At 41.7% G+C, this 14,179-nt stretch overlaps 1 protein-coding gene across 10 annotated transcripts in view; it reads left to right on the top strand.

Moving 5' to 3' along the window:
- EPB41L2 (erythrocyte membrane protein band 4.1 like 2) overlaps positions 1–14,179 on the top strand; it is a 194,806-nt gene that overhangs the window by 128,005 nt on the left and 52,622 nt on the right. For all 10 annotated transcript variants that reach the window (XM_061623840.1, XM_061623837.1, XM_061623838.1 and 7 more), the window contains 4 exons: positions 2,512–2,587; positions 4,498–4,716; positions 7,229–7,316; positions 13,835–13,987. In XM_061623840.1, coding sequence (XP_061479824.1) covers positions 2,512–2,587; positions 4,498–4,716; positions 7,229–7,316; positions 13,835–13,987 — 536 coding nt within the window. The remainder of the gene's footprint in view (positions 1–2,511; positions 2,588–4,497; positions 4,717–7,228; positions 7,317–13,834; positions 13,988–14,179) is intronic.

Here is a 14,179-nt window from a genome sequence, read left to right as displayed (position 1 = left end):
ACTGGCTTAAATTTCACATCTAGATTGGGACTCACATATATAGACAATAGAAACAACTCTAGTAAATTGTATCGCTTCTTTAGTAATACTGCAAAGTTCTTGATGACCCATGACCCAGAATGAATGAACTCAAGGGCATGACCACCAAAGGTGAAAGTACATACTGTTGGTGGTACAGCCCACCAACAATACAGACTCAGAGATGAAGCAATATGGGCAAGTTGAACTCATGTTTTGTGCCATCTATGAAACAGTTTTAAATTAGTTTCTGTAAAGGTTACAGAAACTGATTTACTCAGTTTGTTGGAACAGACAGATGTCCATTCCAGTCTGTCAATGTCAATTTGTAAGCCATTTTCCCACTGAAGTTTCAAACTTGTGAGTGGGCCCATTTTGGCTCCAAGCACACATTTATAAAATGCAAAAATGAGACCTTTCCCTTCCCCTTTGTTCTTGTGCACAACTGCCCTCTCGAAACCTATCAGTGGTCTGGTTGCATGTCTCTTTACCTGAAGTAAACATCTAAGAAAATGTTCCAGTTGAACTCATTAAAGCCATCCTAGTTCTAAATTAGGTAAAGCTACCTGCAGTTGTTCCATTGTGACCAGTGAGCACTGAGAGAAAAAATCATGTAATCTGAACTATCTGTGACTCTCCCATTTCCCTACAGTTTGTTTGAATGTAGAATCTTGCAATGTTGGATAACATTGCAAGGGAATGAGAGGTGAACACACTGGGGAGAGTAAACATTGCCACTGTTTCCACACTGAAAAGGTGGTCATAGCAAATGGATTTTGTATCTGTTGGAGAAAAGATTCCTGTATGTTGGAGAATGGGAGAGACCACAGCTTTCCCAAAGCCAGGGCTCTTTCTTCCATCCTAATCCATGTTTTATGAGTCTGCAGGATCATAAAGGTTAGTTGTCTTAACTGGAACACATCATAATAAATTTGTAGTTGGGTATTCCGCATCCCCCGCCATCCAGTTTTGCTTAGTATAATTTTTGTGTCACCTGTGGGTTTTTTTCTCCCTGAAATACAATGGTGTTTAAATTGTGTTGCCATGACCGAAACATTGATGGATGAATGAGGATGGGAAGTACTTAAAATAAAGAAACCTTGATATTAACATTGTTTGAATAGATGTTATCTGCCCAAGTTGAGAAAAGTTCAGTCAAGACCATTTGAATAAGTCTTTGTTCATTCTTTTGATTATCAGACCATAATTCAGTTTAAACAGTTTTCCAACTCTTTAAGGAATGTGGATACTCATGTAGCAGGAGGCAGTGTTACAAAGCCGTACACCCCAGAAATTGTGTTGTTCACTCAATATGCATGGAGGAGGGGCCAACGTATACTGCTCAGAAACATTCTGTCTCCTCTGAATAAGTGTTTTTTGACTTAAGATGCTTTGGTAGTATCAAGCACGCTTCTGGTGACTCGCAATAAACAAACAAAAAAGGTCTCTGGACTACAAAGTGACTTTAATCTTCCACTGGAAATCTCATTGGGGTCCAAATATATCCCAAAGTCAGCCAGTCAGATTTTTTTTGCCAGTTCTGCATGAGGATTAAAATAGTAATAGAGATGATTTCTTGATTTAATAATTACATACTGGTAGTTATTCCTTTCGGTATTAACATTACTGATGCCAATGTTACTAGTAAAATAAAATCACCGTTTCTCTGAGTTGAGGTATGTATCTAAGGGTAGAATAATAACAGAAATCCTCCTGTCTTGCAGTATTCTAAAGCATAGCAGGAAGAGAGTTGAATAGCCAGAATTAACGTGCAATGTGTACTACTTTTTGTCTGCATAAGAACCTGCTGTTTGCTCTAAGGAAAAAAAACACTTCAAGAACTACCTTTTTCAGAAAAACATTTTTATGTAAGTGGTGGCCCTATGCCGTTAATGGCAGTCAGTTTTCTTGGCTGAGTTCAGACCTGTACCAAGGCTGCTATCCTGCACAGCGATTATTCATTTTTTAATGTTACCTCAAACTGGTTAAACTTAAATTATTGTCTTCTATATGAGTTGACAGTCAAATTTTGATATTTTTTATGCCAGTGCACAAGGTGGCATCTACCAACCAGCTATGAGAGAGCCATACTGTAAAATACATAGTGAATGTGTTAGATATTAGGCTAGTATGTATTTTGGCCATACTGGTGCCTTTGCAGGATCTGCAACATTTTTTTAAATTTGGTCCTCTTGGAGTGTGTCATAATGCCATGGTGGTCTTTATATCTTTCTAGACATAATGTCAAAGTAGCTGGAAAATACATTTTCACTAATTAATCTCAGATGACGCTTAAAAGAATATTGTTCAAATTCAGTAATCCAATGCTACAGTTACTTTGCAAGATACTTGAAACAATTCAATTTATAAAAGTATTTGAAAGTGCCATAGTCCAGTTTTTCATGTACAGTATTTCCCATATGAGCACATGTTTTTGTTTTGTCATCATCCCCACCACCACAACACTTTTTCCTTTGGACTTTCCTAATTTAGATTTGCCGTGGCTATTCACGTTTAATGTGAAGTTTTATCCACCTGATCCTTCACAGTTAACGGAAGACATCACCAGGTATGTTACGAAGTATTGCTACCTGACCTTAAATCCTATTTTTTTATATATTTTCTTGGAATAATCTGTAGATACTAAGTTTGTAAGGCAAGAAGAACATGACCAAAACTACACAAATAGTTTCTGGCTTATAGTTCAGTAACATCTGGAGACATCTTGCATATGTTTGCTGCTAGCAACATTTCCTGGATTTAGATTCTAAAATATTTCTGCTGGATCTCTGATAGTGTAAAGGTTAAGGTAGCAAGTGAAAACCTGTATTGCTATAGATTCCTTTAGATGAATTTCAGGGGGAATAAGACTCATGTGACTTGATGAAGCTTTCTATTGTTGAATGAGGGCTCTGGGATAGATTGCAAGGGACAGGAACAAAATAAACACTGAATCACTGACAAATATTCAAACAACCTAGGTCATGGGAGGAGTAAGTGACGCTGTAAAAATGTTCCTGCTAAAAGAATGTTTCAATAGGGATATTTTTTTTCTGAACTAAGATAGCTCGTTAGTATGGAATTCTTTTTTCTATGAACCAGCTGCTAACATCCTGCCAAAGCAGCTTATTCTGTTTGTGTCACATTTTGCCAGCATTTAGAAAAAATAGTATGGGTAAACCTGCCTTGCTTTTTGTTTTTCATGGGAAAGGCATGTAGTAACTTGCAGTTGAATTCGTAATTTTATTTATTTATTTAAATTTATATCCTGCCCTTCCTTCCAGAAGGAGCCCAGTATTAAAGGCTCTGGAGAAGCATTGCAAGGTACAAGAGCCAGCTTATAATTTTGTGTGAATATTCACAAATTTGCTTTGCATCAGTTTCCCAAACGGATTATTTATGTAATCGACCTAAAATATTTATTTATATCTATATTTGTATGCTGCTATTTCATTTAAAAATATCAAAGTGGTTTACAACAAATTGAAAAAAAGAAACATACAGTAGAAAATACTAAAATGTAGTAAAAACAGAGGGCAGCTATTGCAAAAAGGCATCTTAATTGCCTGCATTAGCCTGGCGAAACAGGTTTTCAGCAAGTGTTTAAAAGTTAAAGCAGAAGGTGTCTGCTGAATCTCTGTTGGCAGAGTATTCCAGAGAACTGGGCCAATGACACCAAAGGCTTGATTTCATGTCAATGTTAAAAGAGTGTCGCCAACTCAGAGGACAACTAAAGCTGCTCCTGCAGATGATCTCAGTGATTGAGCTGGGTTATAAGGGTTCAGGTGGTCCCTAAGATACCCTGGACCTAAGTTCTTCAGGGCTTTGTAGATTAATACAAGGAATCTGGCTTGGTAGTGGATGGACAGCCAGTGCAGATGTTTTAAAAGTGGTATCACATGTTGTCGGCCATGTGCCCCCATCAGCACTCTAGCTGCTGCATTTTGCACCAACTGAAGCTTCTGAACGAGGGCCAAGAGAAGTTCCACATAGAGCGCATTGCAGTAATCCAGCCTTGAGGTTACTAACACATGGAATATAGTGGTCAGGCTATCCCTGTCCAGGAATAGCCATAGCTGACAAACCAGACAAAGCTGGTAAAAGGCACTCCTAGCCACAGAGGATTCCTGGGCCTCTAGTGACAAAGGTGAATCCAGGAGTATACCTAAGCTATGGACCTGCTCCTTCAGAGCATGTGCAACCCCATTGTGGAAAGTAATAGGGAAGATGTAAATGGCTAATCTCCATATCTGGTTTAACTCTAATCCTTTTGTACTAGCAATCAGAATATTTGTGCTGGAGCTTTGTGTATTAGGGGCAGATATCAATTCACACACATTTATTGGTGGTTTGTGTGTGTGTGTGTTTTAGGCATTTTTAAAACAAACTGTACACATTGCCTTTAACAGATTAAGATACATGTCTCCTTAGCTTCCTGGTATGTCAAAACAAATATTTGATGCCATTTTCTCTTTTCAGGTACTTCCTGTGTTTGCAGCTTCGTTATGATATTGCTTCTGGACGTCTACCATGTTCTTTTGTGACTCATGCTCTCCTTGGTTCATATACTCTGCAAGCTGAACTAGGTGACTATGATCCAGAGGAACACAACAGTGATTACATAGGGGACTTCCAGTTTGCACCTAACCAGATAAAAGAGATGGAGGAAAAAGTAGTAGAGTTGCACAAAACACACAGGTGTGTCACTTTTGAACCTTTGAGTTCTCTTCCCTTTTCCTTTCATAATAGTGTGTAGTATTGGATGCCATGTGAAATCTTAATACCTAGAATGCCTTTTTATGTCTTGACACCCTCGGTTTGGAACATCTTGAGAAAGCACAGGCTTAAGAGGTTTTTTTGTTTGGAAAGTCAGCCAAAGGTGTGTCCACTGATTTAGCCAATGCAAATAGTAACAAACACTTCTGATGGAATAATTCAGATCAAACTTACACTTGAAGGTCAAAACAGTTGAGCTGTCCTCACAATGAACTACAAGGTTTCAAATGTTAATTACATGATTTTTTTTTCTTTACTTTTTCTTGGAACTAATATCCAAGTCTGTTTCAATAGTACGATAACATATTTTGAGCCAATACATTCTTAACTTGCCCTAGAGATCATATGCAAGGATGGTGTAATGAGGAGAACTAGATTGATTTCTATGCGTAGGCTTAATCATCTGGAAAAAAAGATTGCAAGGTTTTTCCCACAATTTGTGAAGAACCTATAGAACAAATGGCTTTTATTGATTCTCTCCTCCAGAGGAATATTTTTTGCAGGATTGTATAGTGCAGGGGTGAGGATCCTCATGCCCGCAGGCCAGTCTTGGCCATCAGGGGTCCAGGTTGGCCCAGAAGGCCATTTTCCCCAAAACATGCCTGCCTGTCCATCACTTGTGGTGTCAACTGATTAGCAGGAGGACAGAGTTTGATACTTCATAGGCTACTGGGTTAAATTCTGATAAGTGAATAGGTACACACAGGCAGAGAGAGCCTGTAAAATGTAGGCTTTCTTGCACTTTGTGCAGCATTGTCGAGGAGGGGAGAAAAAAGGCAAGAAAGAAGTGTGCTTTTTAGCTGTTGTGGCAGGGGATAGCGTCTTTATTGTTTTTTGCTGACTCTGCACTCAGTAGCAACAGCACAGGTTTGCTCTTGTCCTCCAAATTTTTAATCCCCAAATGACCCAGACACAACATTATACTGACAGAGATGGAGAGGATGCAATGATCCTGAAATGTATCCAGGTGCTGGTTTAAAAACAAACATGGACAGTTTCTAGAGATTCCCTTGTGTAAGTCGAAGTGTCTTTTCCTTGCACAAACAAGTGGGGAAGAGTTCCCTGTGGTTTCCACCAGTTTATTCCCCCATACCACCTCCTGGTGCAGTTCCCTGCCCTTCATCTTATGCCATTCCATTAGGAATTAGATTTAGATAACCTTTCCTAATACTCTGTTCTTCAAAGCATGTCTTATTTGTTTTCTTCTTTATTATTTAACTCTTCTGCAAGTAATTCAGATACAGTTGTTCCTGTCTAAGATTGTCTGCACAAGACATTCCTTTTGGTTGTAAAAGGTTTCATGCTGAAGAGGAGGCTTGACAAACCTCTTAATAAGGTTCATCTTAAGGCAAGAAACTTCCCACATTTAGGGGGTTCTCTGGTAGAGTAAGGAAGGCATTCTAGAGTCTAGTAGAGTCTGCCTCTTCTGATAGTAGGAGGCAGGGCTAACTTGAAACTTGGTTCTTTTGTTGGGGAGGAGCCCTCAAACTTCCCAGTCAGGTCTGTCTCAGCTTCAGGCGGTAGGTCTGTGAAGGGCTGTCCTGAGAAGAGGGCGGAAGAGCTTTGGGGAACTTCTAGTGGTTGGGTTGGAAGTAGTAAGCTGAGATAACTGCATTCAGCATTGGCTTAGACTGTGTCACCCCCACCCCCTTGCTTGCAGTAATTCAGCGGCAGCCAGTAAGTTTTAGAGATGGTTTTGGTCAGGGAGTTCGGGATTTCCCCCCCGCCCTTGCAGTGGAATAGAGATTCAAGCCAACCTTGCCCCCAACTGGTGGGAGGGTCAGATTCAAAGATTCTCAAATGCCTCCTTGCTCACCACAGAACAGGACATTTATGTTAAGAAAATTCTTTTCCCCAAAAAAATCAGTTCTCCAAGAAAGCAACTGCCTATGCTAGAGAGCACACTGTGTTCAGCCTTTTCCAAAGAGGAAATGGATGGCAGAGAATAATTTTCATAAAGGCAGAGTCCCTGATTGCTTGCCCAAACATGAGAGAGTACCGTTTGAAGAGGCAAGCGCTATTGCTTCCTTGGCTTGCGTGTAGACTTTCCAGACTTGCCAAGGTCTTGGCTTGTGTAGTTTGAGCTTCTCCCATTTGTGTTTAACCAACTTAGAATGGTATGGAGGTTTAGATAATATCTGCCAAGTCAGTTAACAAATAACCTATCATTTAGTTTCAGTACTTTTTCACAGATGTAAGGGTCAGTGAGTATAGGCTTGAATATGGAAGTCCATTTGGGTGAGACAATATGTTGTTGAGGGGCAGATTCTTGGGATAAATGGAATTAACCAATCACTGTTACATCTTCCAAAGGCAACTGGCTGGCTACTGCTAGAAACAAAATGCTGGAGTAGATAGACCTTGATTTGATCCGGCAAGGCTTATGTTCTGTATACTAATTTTGCTTTGAATTTTCCTCTCTCAATCTCTCTAGAGGTTTGACTCCAGCACAAGCAGATTCCCAATTCTTAGAAAATGCCAAGAGGCTTTCCATGTATGGAGTGGATTTGCACCATGCTAAGGTATTGGACAGCATTTCTGTAGAAAATATAGTTTCATTTCGAAAAGAGAGATGGGGAATTTTATCCACAAGGGAATGCAGCCTTCAGGCTCAATAACTTTCTGGAGACCACATGCCATTAGTGGGTGGGACCAAAGCCAAAAATGGGCAGGGAGGCTATTCACACTCCATACATACTCCACTCATTCACACAAATACATGTATCCATATATACACACCATTGATCCATTCACTTTCTTTCTTATGCACACACCACACAAAATCATCCTCTGATGCCACACAAAATCATCCTCTGAATTACAGCATTGGCATTGCATTTTTAAAACAATTACCCTTTTAAAAAAGAACTCTAAGACTCAGAAAAAGAAAACATGTTCCATCTAGACTTTCTTCCAGCTTGTATTGTAGGAAACAATTCTGAAACTCCTGAAAGTTTATAGCTCTCCTTGTTCAGCTTCTCATTACTTTTTCACTCCCCATCTCAATCACTCAGTTCCCTTCCTGGTCTCTGTGTCTCCTCTGCCATGCGTGTACACATCCTTCTGCCATAGGTGGCAATTCCCTGGCTGCAGTTTCCCTCTTGTCATTTTCTCCCAGTAGTTTCTCTGTTTGTTCTCTCTCTCTCTCTCTCTCTCTCTCTCTCTCTCTCTCTCACACACACACACACACACACAGAGACAGAGAGAGAGACAGACAGACACACCAACTTATTCATCTCTTTTCTCTGCCCAGGCTGCCCGTTTCCACATACCTTCTTGCCATATACCAGTCTTCAGCACCAGGAAAGCAAGAAGTGCTGGCCAGGCAAAGGGAAAAGGGCAGTTTGTGAGGAACTTATGGCAGTTTGGACAAAGGCCAGTGTGGTGTAGGGGTTATAGAGTCAGAGTAGGACCTGGCAGAGCAGGATTCAATTCCCCACTCAGCCATGAAGCTTGCTGGGTGACCTTGGGCTAGTCAGAGTCTCTCAGCCTAACCTACCTCACAAGGTTGCTGTGAGGATAAAATGGAGAGGGTGGAGAACCATATTCACTACCTTGAGTTTCTTGGAGGAAAGGTGGGATATAAATGTAATAATAATAGTCCTGCAGGCCTTATCTAGCCTCTTGGGCTACTGGTTCTCCTCTAATTTTATACAAAATGCAGGAGTCTCAAGTACCCCAAACTCCTTTTGCACAATGCATAAGTTTGTGTTGTTTTTTTCTAAGGAAACAAAACAAATGTTTATTATTTATTTATTATTTGATTTATATCCCACCCTTCCAGCAGGAGCCCAGGGCAGCAAACAAAAGCACTGAAAACACTTTAAAAATCATAAAAACAGACTTGAAAATACATTAAAACAAAACATCTTTAAAAACATTTTTAAAAAAGCTTTTAAGACTTTTTTTAAAAGGTTAAAAAGTGTGTGTGTTTTTAAAAAAAAGTTTTAAAAATATATTAAAAAGCAATTCCAGCACAGACTCAGACTGGGATAAGGTCTTAACTTAAAAAGCTTGTTGAAAGAAGAATGTCTTCAATAGGTGCCGAAAAGATAACAGAGATGGCACCTGTCTAATATTTAACAGTAGGGAATTCCACAGGGAGTGCCACCACACTAAAGGTCTGTTTCCTATGTTGTATAGAACAGACCTCCTGATAAGATGGTGTCTGCAGGAGACCCTCACTTGCAGAGTACAGTGATCAACTGGGTATATAAGGGATAAGACGGTCTATCCTGGTCCCAAGCTATATAGGGCTTTGTACACAAAAACTAGAACCTTGAACTTGGCCCGGTAGCAAATGGGCAGCCAGTGCAATTCTTTCAGCAGTGGGGTGACATGTTGGTGATACCCTGCCCCAGTAAGCAGTCTCGCCACTGCATTTTGCACCAGCTGCAACTTCTGGACCAACCTCAAGGGCAGCCCCACATAGAGTGCATTACAGTAATCCAGCCTGGAGGTTACCAGTGTGTGGACAGCAGTGGTCAGGCTATCCCGGTCCAAAAACAGCCGCAGCTGTCTTACCAGCCGAAGCTGGTAAAAGGCACTCCTAGCCACTGAGGTCACCTGGGCCTCTAGCAACAAAGATGGATCCAGGAGCACCCCCAGACTACAGACCTGCTCTTTCAGAGGGAGTACGACCCCATCCAAAGCAGGGAACTGACCAATTATCCGAATTCGGGAACCACTAACCCCCAATGCCTCTGCCTTGCTAGGATTCAGAGTCAGTTTATTGGCCCTCATCCGCCCACCACCGAGTCCAGGCAACAGTCCAGGGCTTGCATGGCCTCTCCCAATTCAGATGATACAGAGAAATAGAGCTGGATATCGTCAGCATACTGCTGACACCTCGCCCCAAATCTCCCGATGACCGTTCCCAAAGGCTTCATGTAGAAGTTAAACAACATGGGGGACAAGATGGTACCCTGCGGCACCCCACAGCACAACTGCCAGAGGGCCGAAAGATGATCACCCAATGCTGTTCTCTGAGAATGACCTTGGAGATAAGATCGGAACCACTGTAAAACAGTGCCTCCAATACCCATCTCACCAAGTTGGCCCAGAAGGATACCATGGACAATGGTATCAAAAGTCCCTGAGAGATCAAGTAAGAATACAGGGTCACACTCCCCCTGTCCTTCTCCCAATAAAGGTCATCCATCAGGGTGACCAAGGCCAATTTAGTCCCATAACCAGGCCTGAACCTAGACTGGGATGGGTCAAGATAATCTGTTTCATCCAAGAGTACTTGCAATTGCTGCGCCACTACCCTCTCAATCACCTTCCCTAAAAAGGGGGTGTTTACGACTGGTCAGTAGTTGTCACAAACCAGTGGGTGCAGGGGGGCTTTTTCAGGAGTGGTCGGATCACCACCTCTTTCAAGGTGGTTGAAACCACTTCCTCTCACAATGATGCATTGACCACACCCTGGATCCACTGTCATCGAGCCTGTTTCGTTGCTCTTAGCTTACTGGTGTACCAAGGTGCAAACCAGGCTCCACAATGCCAGAGAGGGCGCTCAGGGCAACTGTGTCAAGAGCCCGATGTGCCTCACTGTCCCACAGCGTGACAAGGGCTTTCACAGGGTCACCTGCTCTATCTACTGGGAACTCCCCCAGGGCATTCAGGATCCTATGGATTCCATTAGTCTCCGGGGGTGGACCATCTTAATCTTTCCACCCCACCTGCAGGGAAGGATCGGAGCCATAAGTCTAAACTTCACCAGGAAGTGGTCTGACCATGACAGTGGGGTGACATCCACTCCCCCCTATCTCTAGACCACCCCTTCTTCCATCTGGAGCAAAAATCAAGTCGAGGGTGTACCCTGCCCTGTGTGTCAGGCCAGTGACAACTTGAGACAGACCCATGGTCGTCATGGAAGCCATGAAGTCCTAAGCTGGAACACTAGAGGCAGCCTCAGCATGGACATTGAAATTTGGAGGTGGGCGTTTGCCTCCAATCTTTTCTCCTGGGCCCTTTTTAGAAGGCCAAGAAGAGAGAGGAGTAAATTTTTGCTTTGTGATTTGTTAATGTATTTTATTGGATGTTGTAACTGCTGCTTTTTGTAAATTGTATTGTTTTTATTGATGTATTTTTATATTTGTGTTTATTTTTTTTGTAAGCCGCTTTGAGGGCCTTTTGGCCAAAAAGTGGGGTAGAAATAAACAATAATAATATAATAATAAATCACCCAGCACTATTGTTCTGGGCTCCTTCAACACCATAGCTGAGACGGCCTCCGCCAGCTCAGTCAAAGAAGCTGTCGGCAGCAGGGTGGACAGTACACCAGCAGCAACCCTAGTTTACTGTCCCCTCAACCCAACACCAGGTGCAGGCCCTCACAGCCAGTTTCAAGACAGAGTGGTTTCCTGGTGACAGAGATGGAAGATCTGTAGACCACAGCAACTCCTTACCCCCGTCCCTGCACCCTGTGCTGGTGTTGCACCGAGTATCCAGGTGGTCAAAGCTGGGTCAGATCAACTCCTCCCAGTTCACCCACCCAGGTCTCGGTAATGCACAACAAATCAGCACCTTCATCCACAATCAAATCATGGATGAGCATGGTCTTATTGTGTACCAATCTGGCATTAAACAACAACACGCACAGCCCAGTGGGCACAACGGATGAGCAACGAGGAACCCCTCCATGAGAGGAGTGGCAGCAAGGAACAAGGCCTTGCCCTCATCTTCTGTGGTAATTCACCACCTCCCCATGTCTATATTTCCCTCTGCCCGTAATCACTGAAATTGGGGTGGCATCACTCATGCTCCTCCATACTAAGACTTCTCCTAAACACCTGATATGGACCCAACATGAGCCCGTCAACAAAATCTGCCTGAGCCAATTATCCCAGTAGGCCTCTGAGAATTGGGAACAGTCATACCCATTCAGGCTTTTTCACACAGGGCCCATCTACTCCCCCTTCTGTGTCACAACCAGGGAGGGCCAGCCTTCTGCCAGTTACAGACTCTCACTCTGAAGGCATCTGGTAACTTTCTCCTTTCATTCAGTTCATTGCACAGACTCTCACCCTGTGCAGGAACTACACATGCATCACACGCCCTCCCCACCAGCAATCTCCTCTAGAATGGTTTAACAGAAAAATAATAGAACAAATTAAAAAAAGAAACGGTAATAGAAGGGGGTAGCACCCTCGCCCTCAGGACTCCCTAAGGGCCTTCCCAAGGGGCAATCCCCTTTGGGGTCTCCCCTTCGGTGGCAACCCCAAATGTTGTTGGCCTTAACTCTAGTTAAAGGCTCTTGGGAAAACATGGGGTAGAAAAGTACCTGATGTGAGTATTGTGGTTTCTTCACAACCAGTTCTTCATACTGGTATCAGCCATTGAGTGATAACTGCCATATAAAGAATGCTTTGAATGGCAGCATTGTGCAGCTGGAAATTTTCACCTTTGCTACTGATGAGAGGAGAAGTGAGGTGGGTCTTATATTATCTCAGTGTTCCCTTCCCACCAGTTGCTGTCCCTTACATGTAGATGGCTGAACGTTAGCTGTGGGAGAGGAATGACATTTGTTGGAAATAGTGGGGATCCTCTTTCAGTAAGTACTCAAAGCTAGAGAAAAAGAATATAGTAGTTTCCTTTCAGTGTTAGTACACAAGGATGGAAAATCTGAAAGAGCATTCAATGAGGAGGATGAAAGTTGTAGGGAGCAAGTACGTTTCAGCACTTTTAGGTAGCCAGTAGGTGAGGTTGTTTTTACTAAAGTTCCATATGCTCTTATACTGAAGTTGGGTGGACCTGTACCTCCTGTTTGGAAGCTAATTGCGGCTGCCCCCTAATAGATGGCAATCTTTCAATTCTTTGATTTTGGGATATGCAGAAGTATATTAGTTTGAAAATTTAAAGGAAAATAAAATATTGAAAGCATGTTCAGCATGACTGTTGGGAGAGAATTGGCCTACACAAACCCGTAACAACTTTCTCCAAGTACTGATATTGCTAGGAGGAAGATTAGGGAAAGTATCTGGACAGCTATTCAGTAAAACAATTGAACCCTAACTGGAAATACCACAAAATGTATTAGGCTGGGCAGTATGTTTTTCATCATTGGCACTGTGTGTATCAGACACACAAAACTTCAGACACAGGGAAATAGAAGAGCCATGTGGTTGCCACATGCAGTCCTCAGCCACATCAGATAAGGTCACAGAAAAACCTCTTCTATGGCTGTGACTGCATCTGAAGGGCACCCATGTGAAGACTCTGCATGGTAACCTGGGAGTAAGCTTCATTGAACACATTGAGACCTGCTTATGATTAAACAAGGTTGTGCTATAAACTTCAAAGCTCTCATGTGATTTCTATCCTCTCTGCTAAGGTTTCTCTTCTGTTTTAAATTTAATACTGATCTTATTCTTCTTGCCCATTTAATACTGATCTTATTCTTCTTGCCCCTTTTTATTCTTTAGATTTTTCTGTCACTCTTTTTTCTTAGTTTTAGTCTATCATCACTTCCTGTTGCCTCTTTAAAAGGTTGTTATGTTTTGTCTCGTCCCAATCCAGTGGTCTTAAAGGCTCTGTTGTGGGCCATTCCTGATCTCTATTTATAGCCTTACCTATTTTTTTGTTTTTTACTGGTATTATGCCCATGATTTCTAGCTTTACTGTTCTGCCGCTGATCACTCTTGCCAGTATCTCTGCTGACTTTCCTGCTATTTTTCAATAGGTTACCTCTCATCAGAAGTGTAATATTTTCAAAAGTTTTCTTCCTTCCCCTTGGTAAAACTTGATTTGATTTTTCTCTTACATCTAGGCTTTCATAAAATCCTGTCATTTAATTTGGTATTTCCAAAATAAGTAATTTTCTTCCCTCAAAAAGAATATATTACCCTTTGTGGTCTCATTTCATGCAATATGTTACTTTCATTTCTTAAGCCCATTCTTCTGTCTAAGATATGCTGCTCCTTAATTTTCCATATGTCATTTGGATCAGCGTAATGTACATTCTTGCTGTTCTTTCTTTTCTTTCCATATTCCTATAGGATTTAGATATAAATTGCTTTTACAATTGTCTTGATAGGATTCTGAAGGTGTGGACATCATGCTGGGTGTATGTGCCAATGGGTTACTCATTTACAAAGACAGACTCCGAATCAACCGTTTTGCTTGGCCCAAAATATTGAAGATTTCTTATAAACGCAGTAGCTTCTATATTAAAGTCAGACCAACTGAGGTAAGCATTTGACTGTCAGAATTTTCAACTTGGCTGTTATAATTTGCAGCTCAGAAGTTGTATGAAAATATAAACCAATTTTTAAGCAGTTCTTGATGTGGATAGTGTAGGGATATATTGGCTTGGAATAACTTTTTAGCAAATACCATGTAGATGGTTAAGAGTCCAATATGTCAGAAATGTTCTTTCTGA

The sequence above is a fragment of the Rhineura floridana genome, chromosome 4 (assembly GCF_030035675.1).
Source record: "Rhineura floridana isolate rRhiFlo1 chromosome 4, rRhiFlo1.hap2, whole genome shotgun sequence".
Classification (NCBI taxonomy): domain Eukaryota; kingdom Metazoa; phylum Chordata; class Lepidosauria; order Squamata; family Rhineuridae; genus Rhineura; species Rhineura floridana.
The sequence above is the reverse complement of the archived record's forward strand: the minus strand, read 5'-3'. Positions and strand labels throughout refer to the sequence as shown.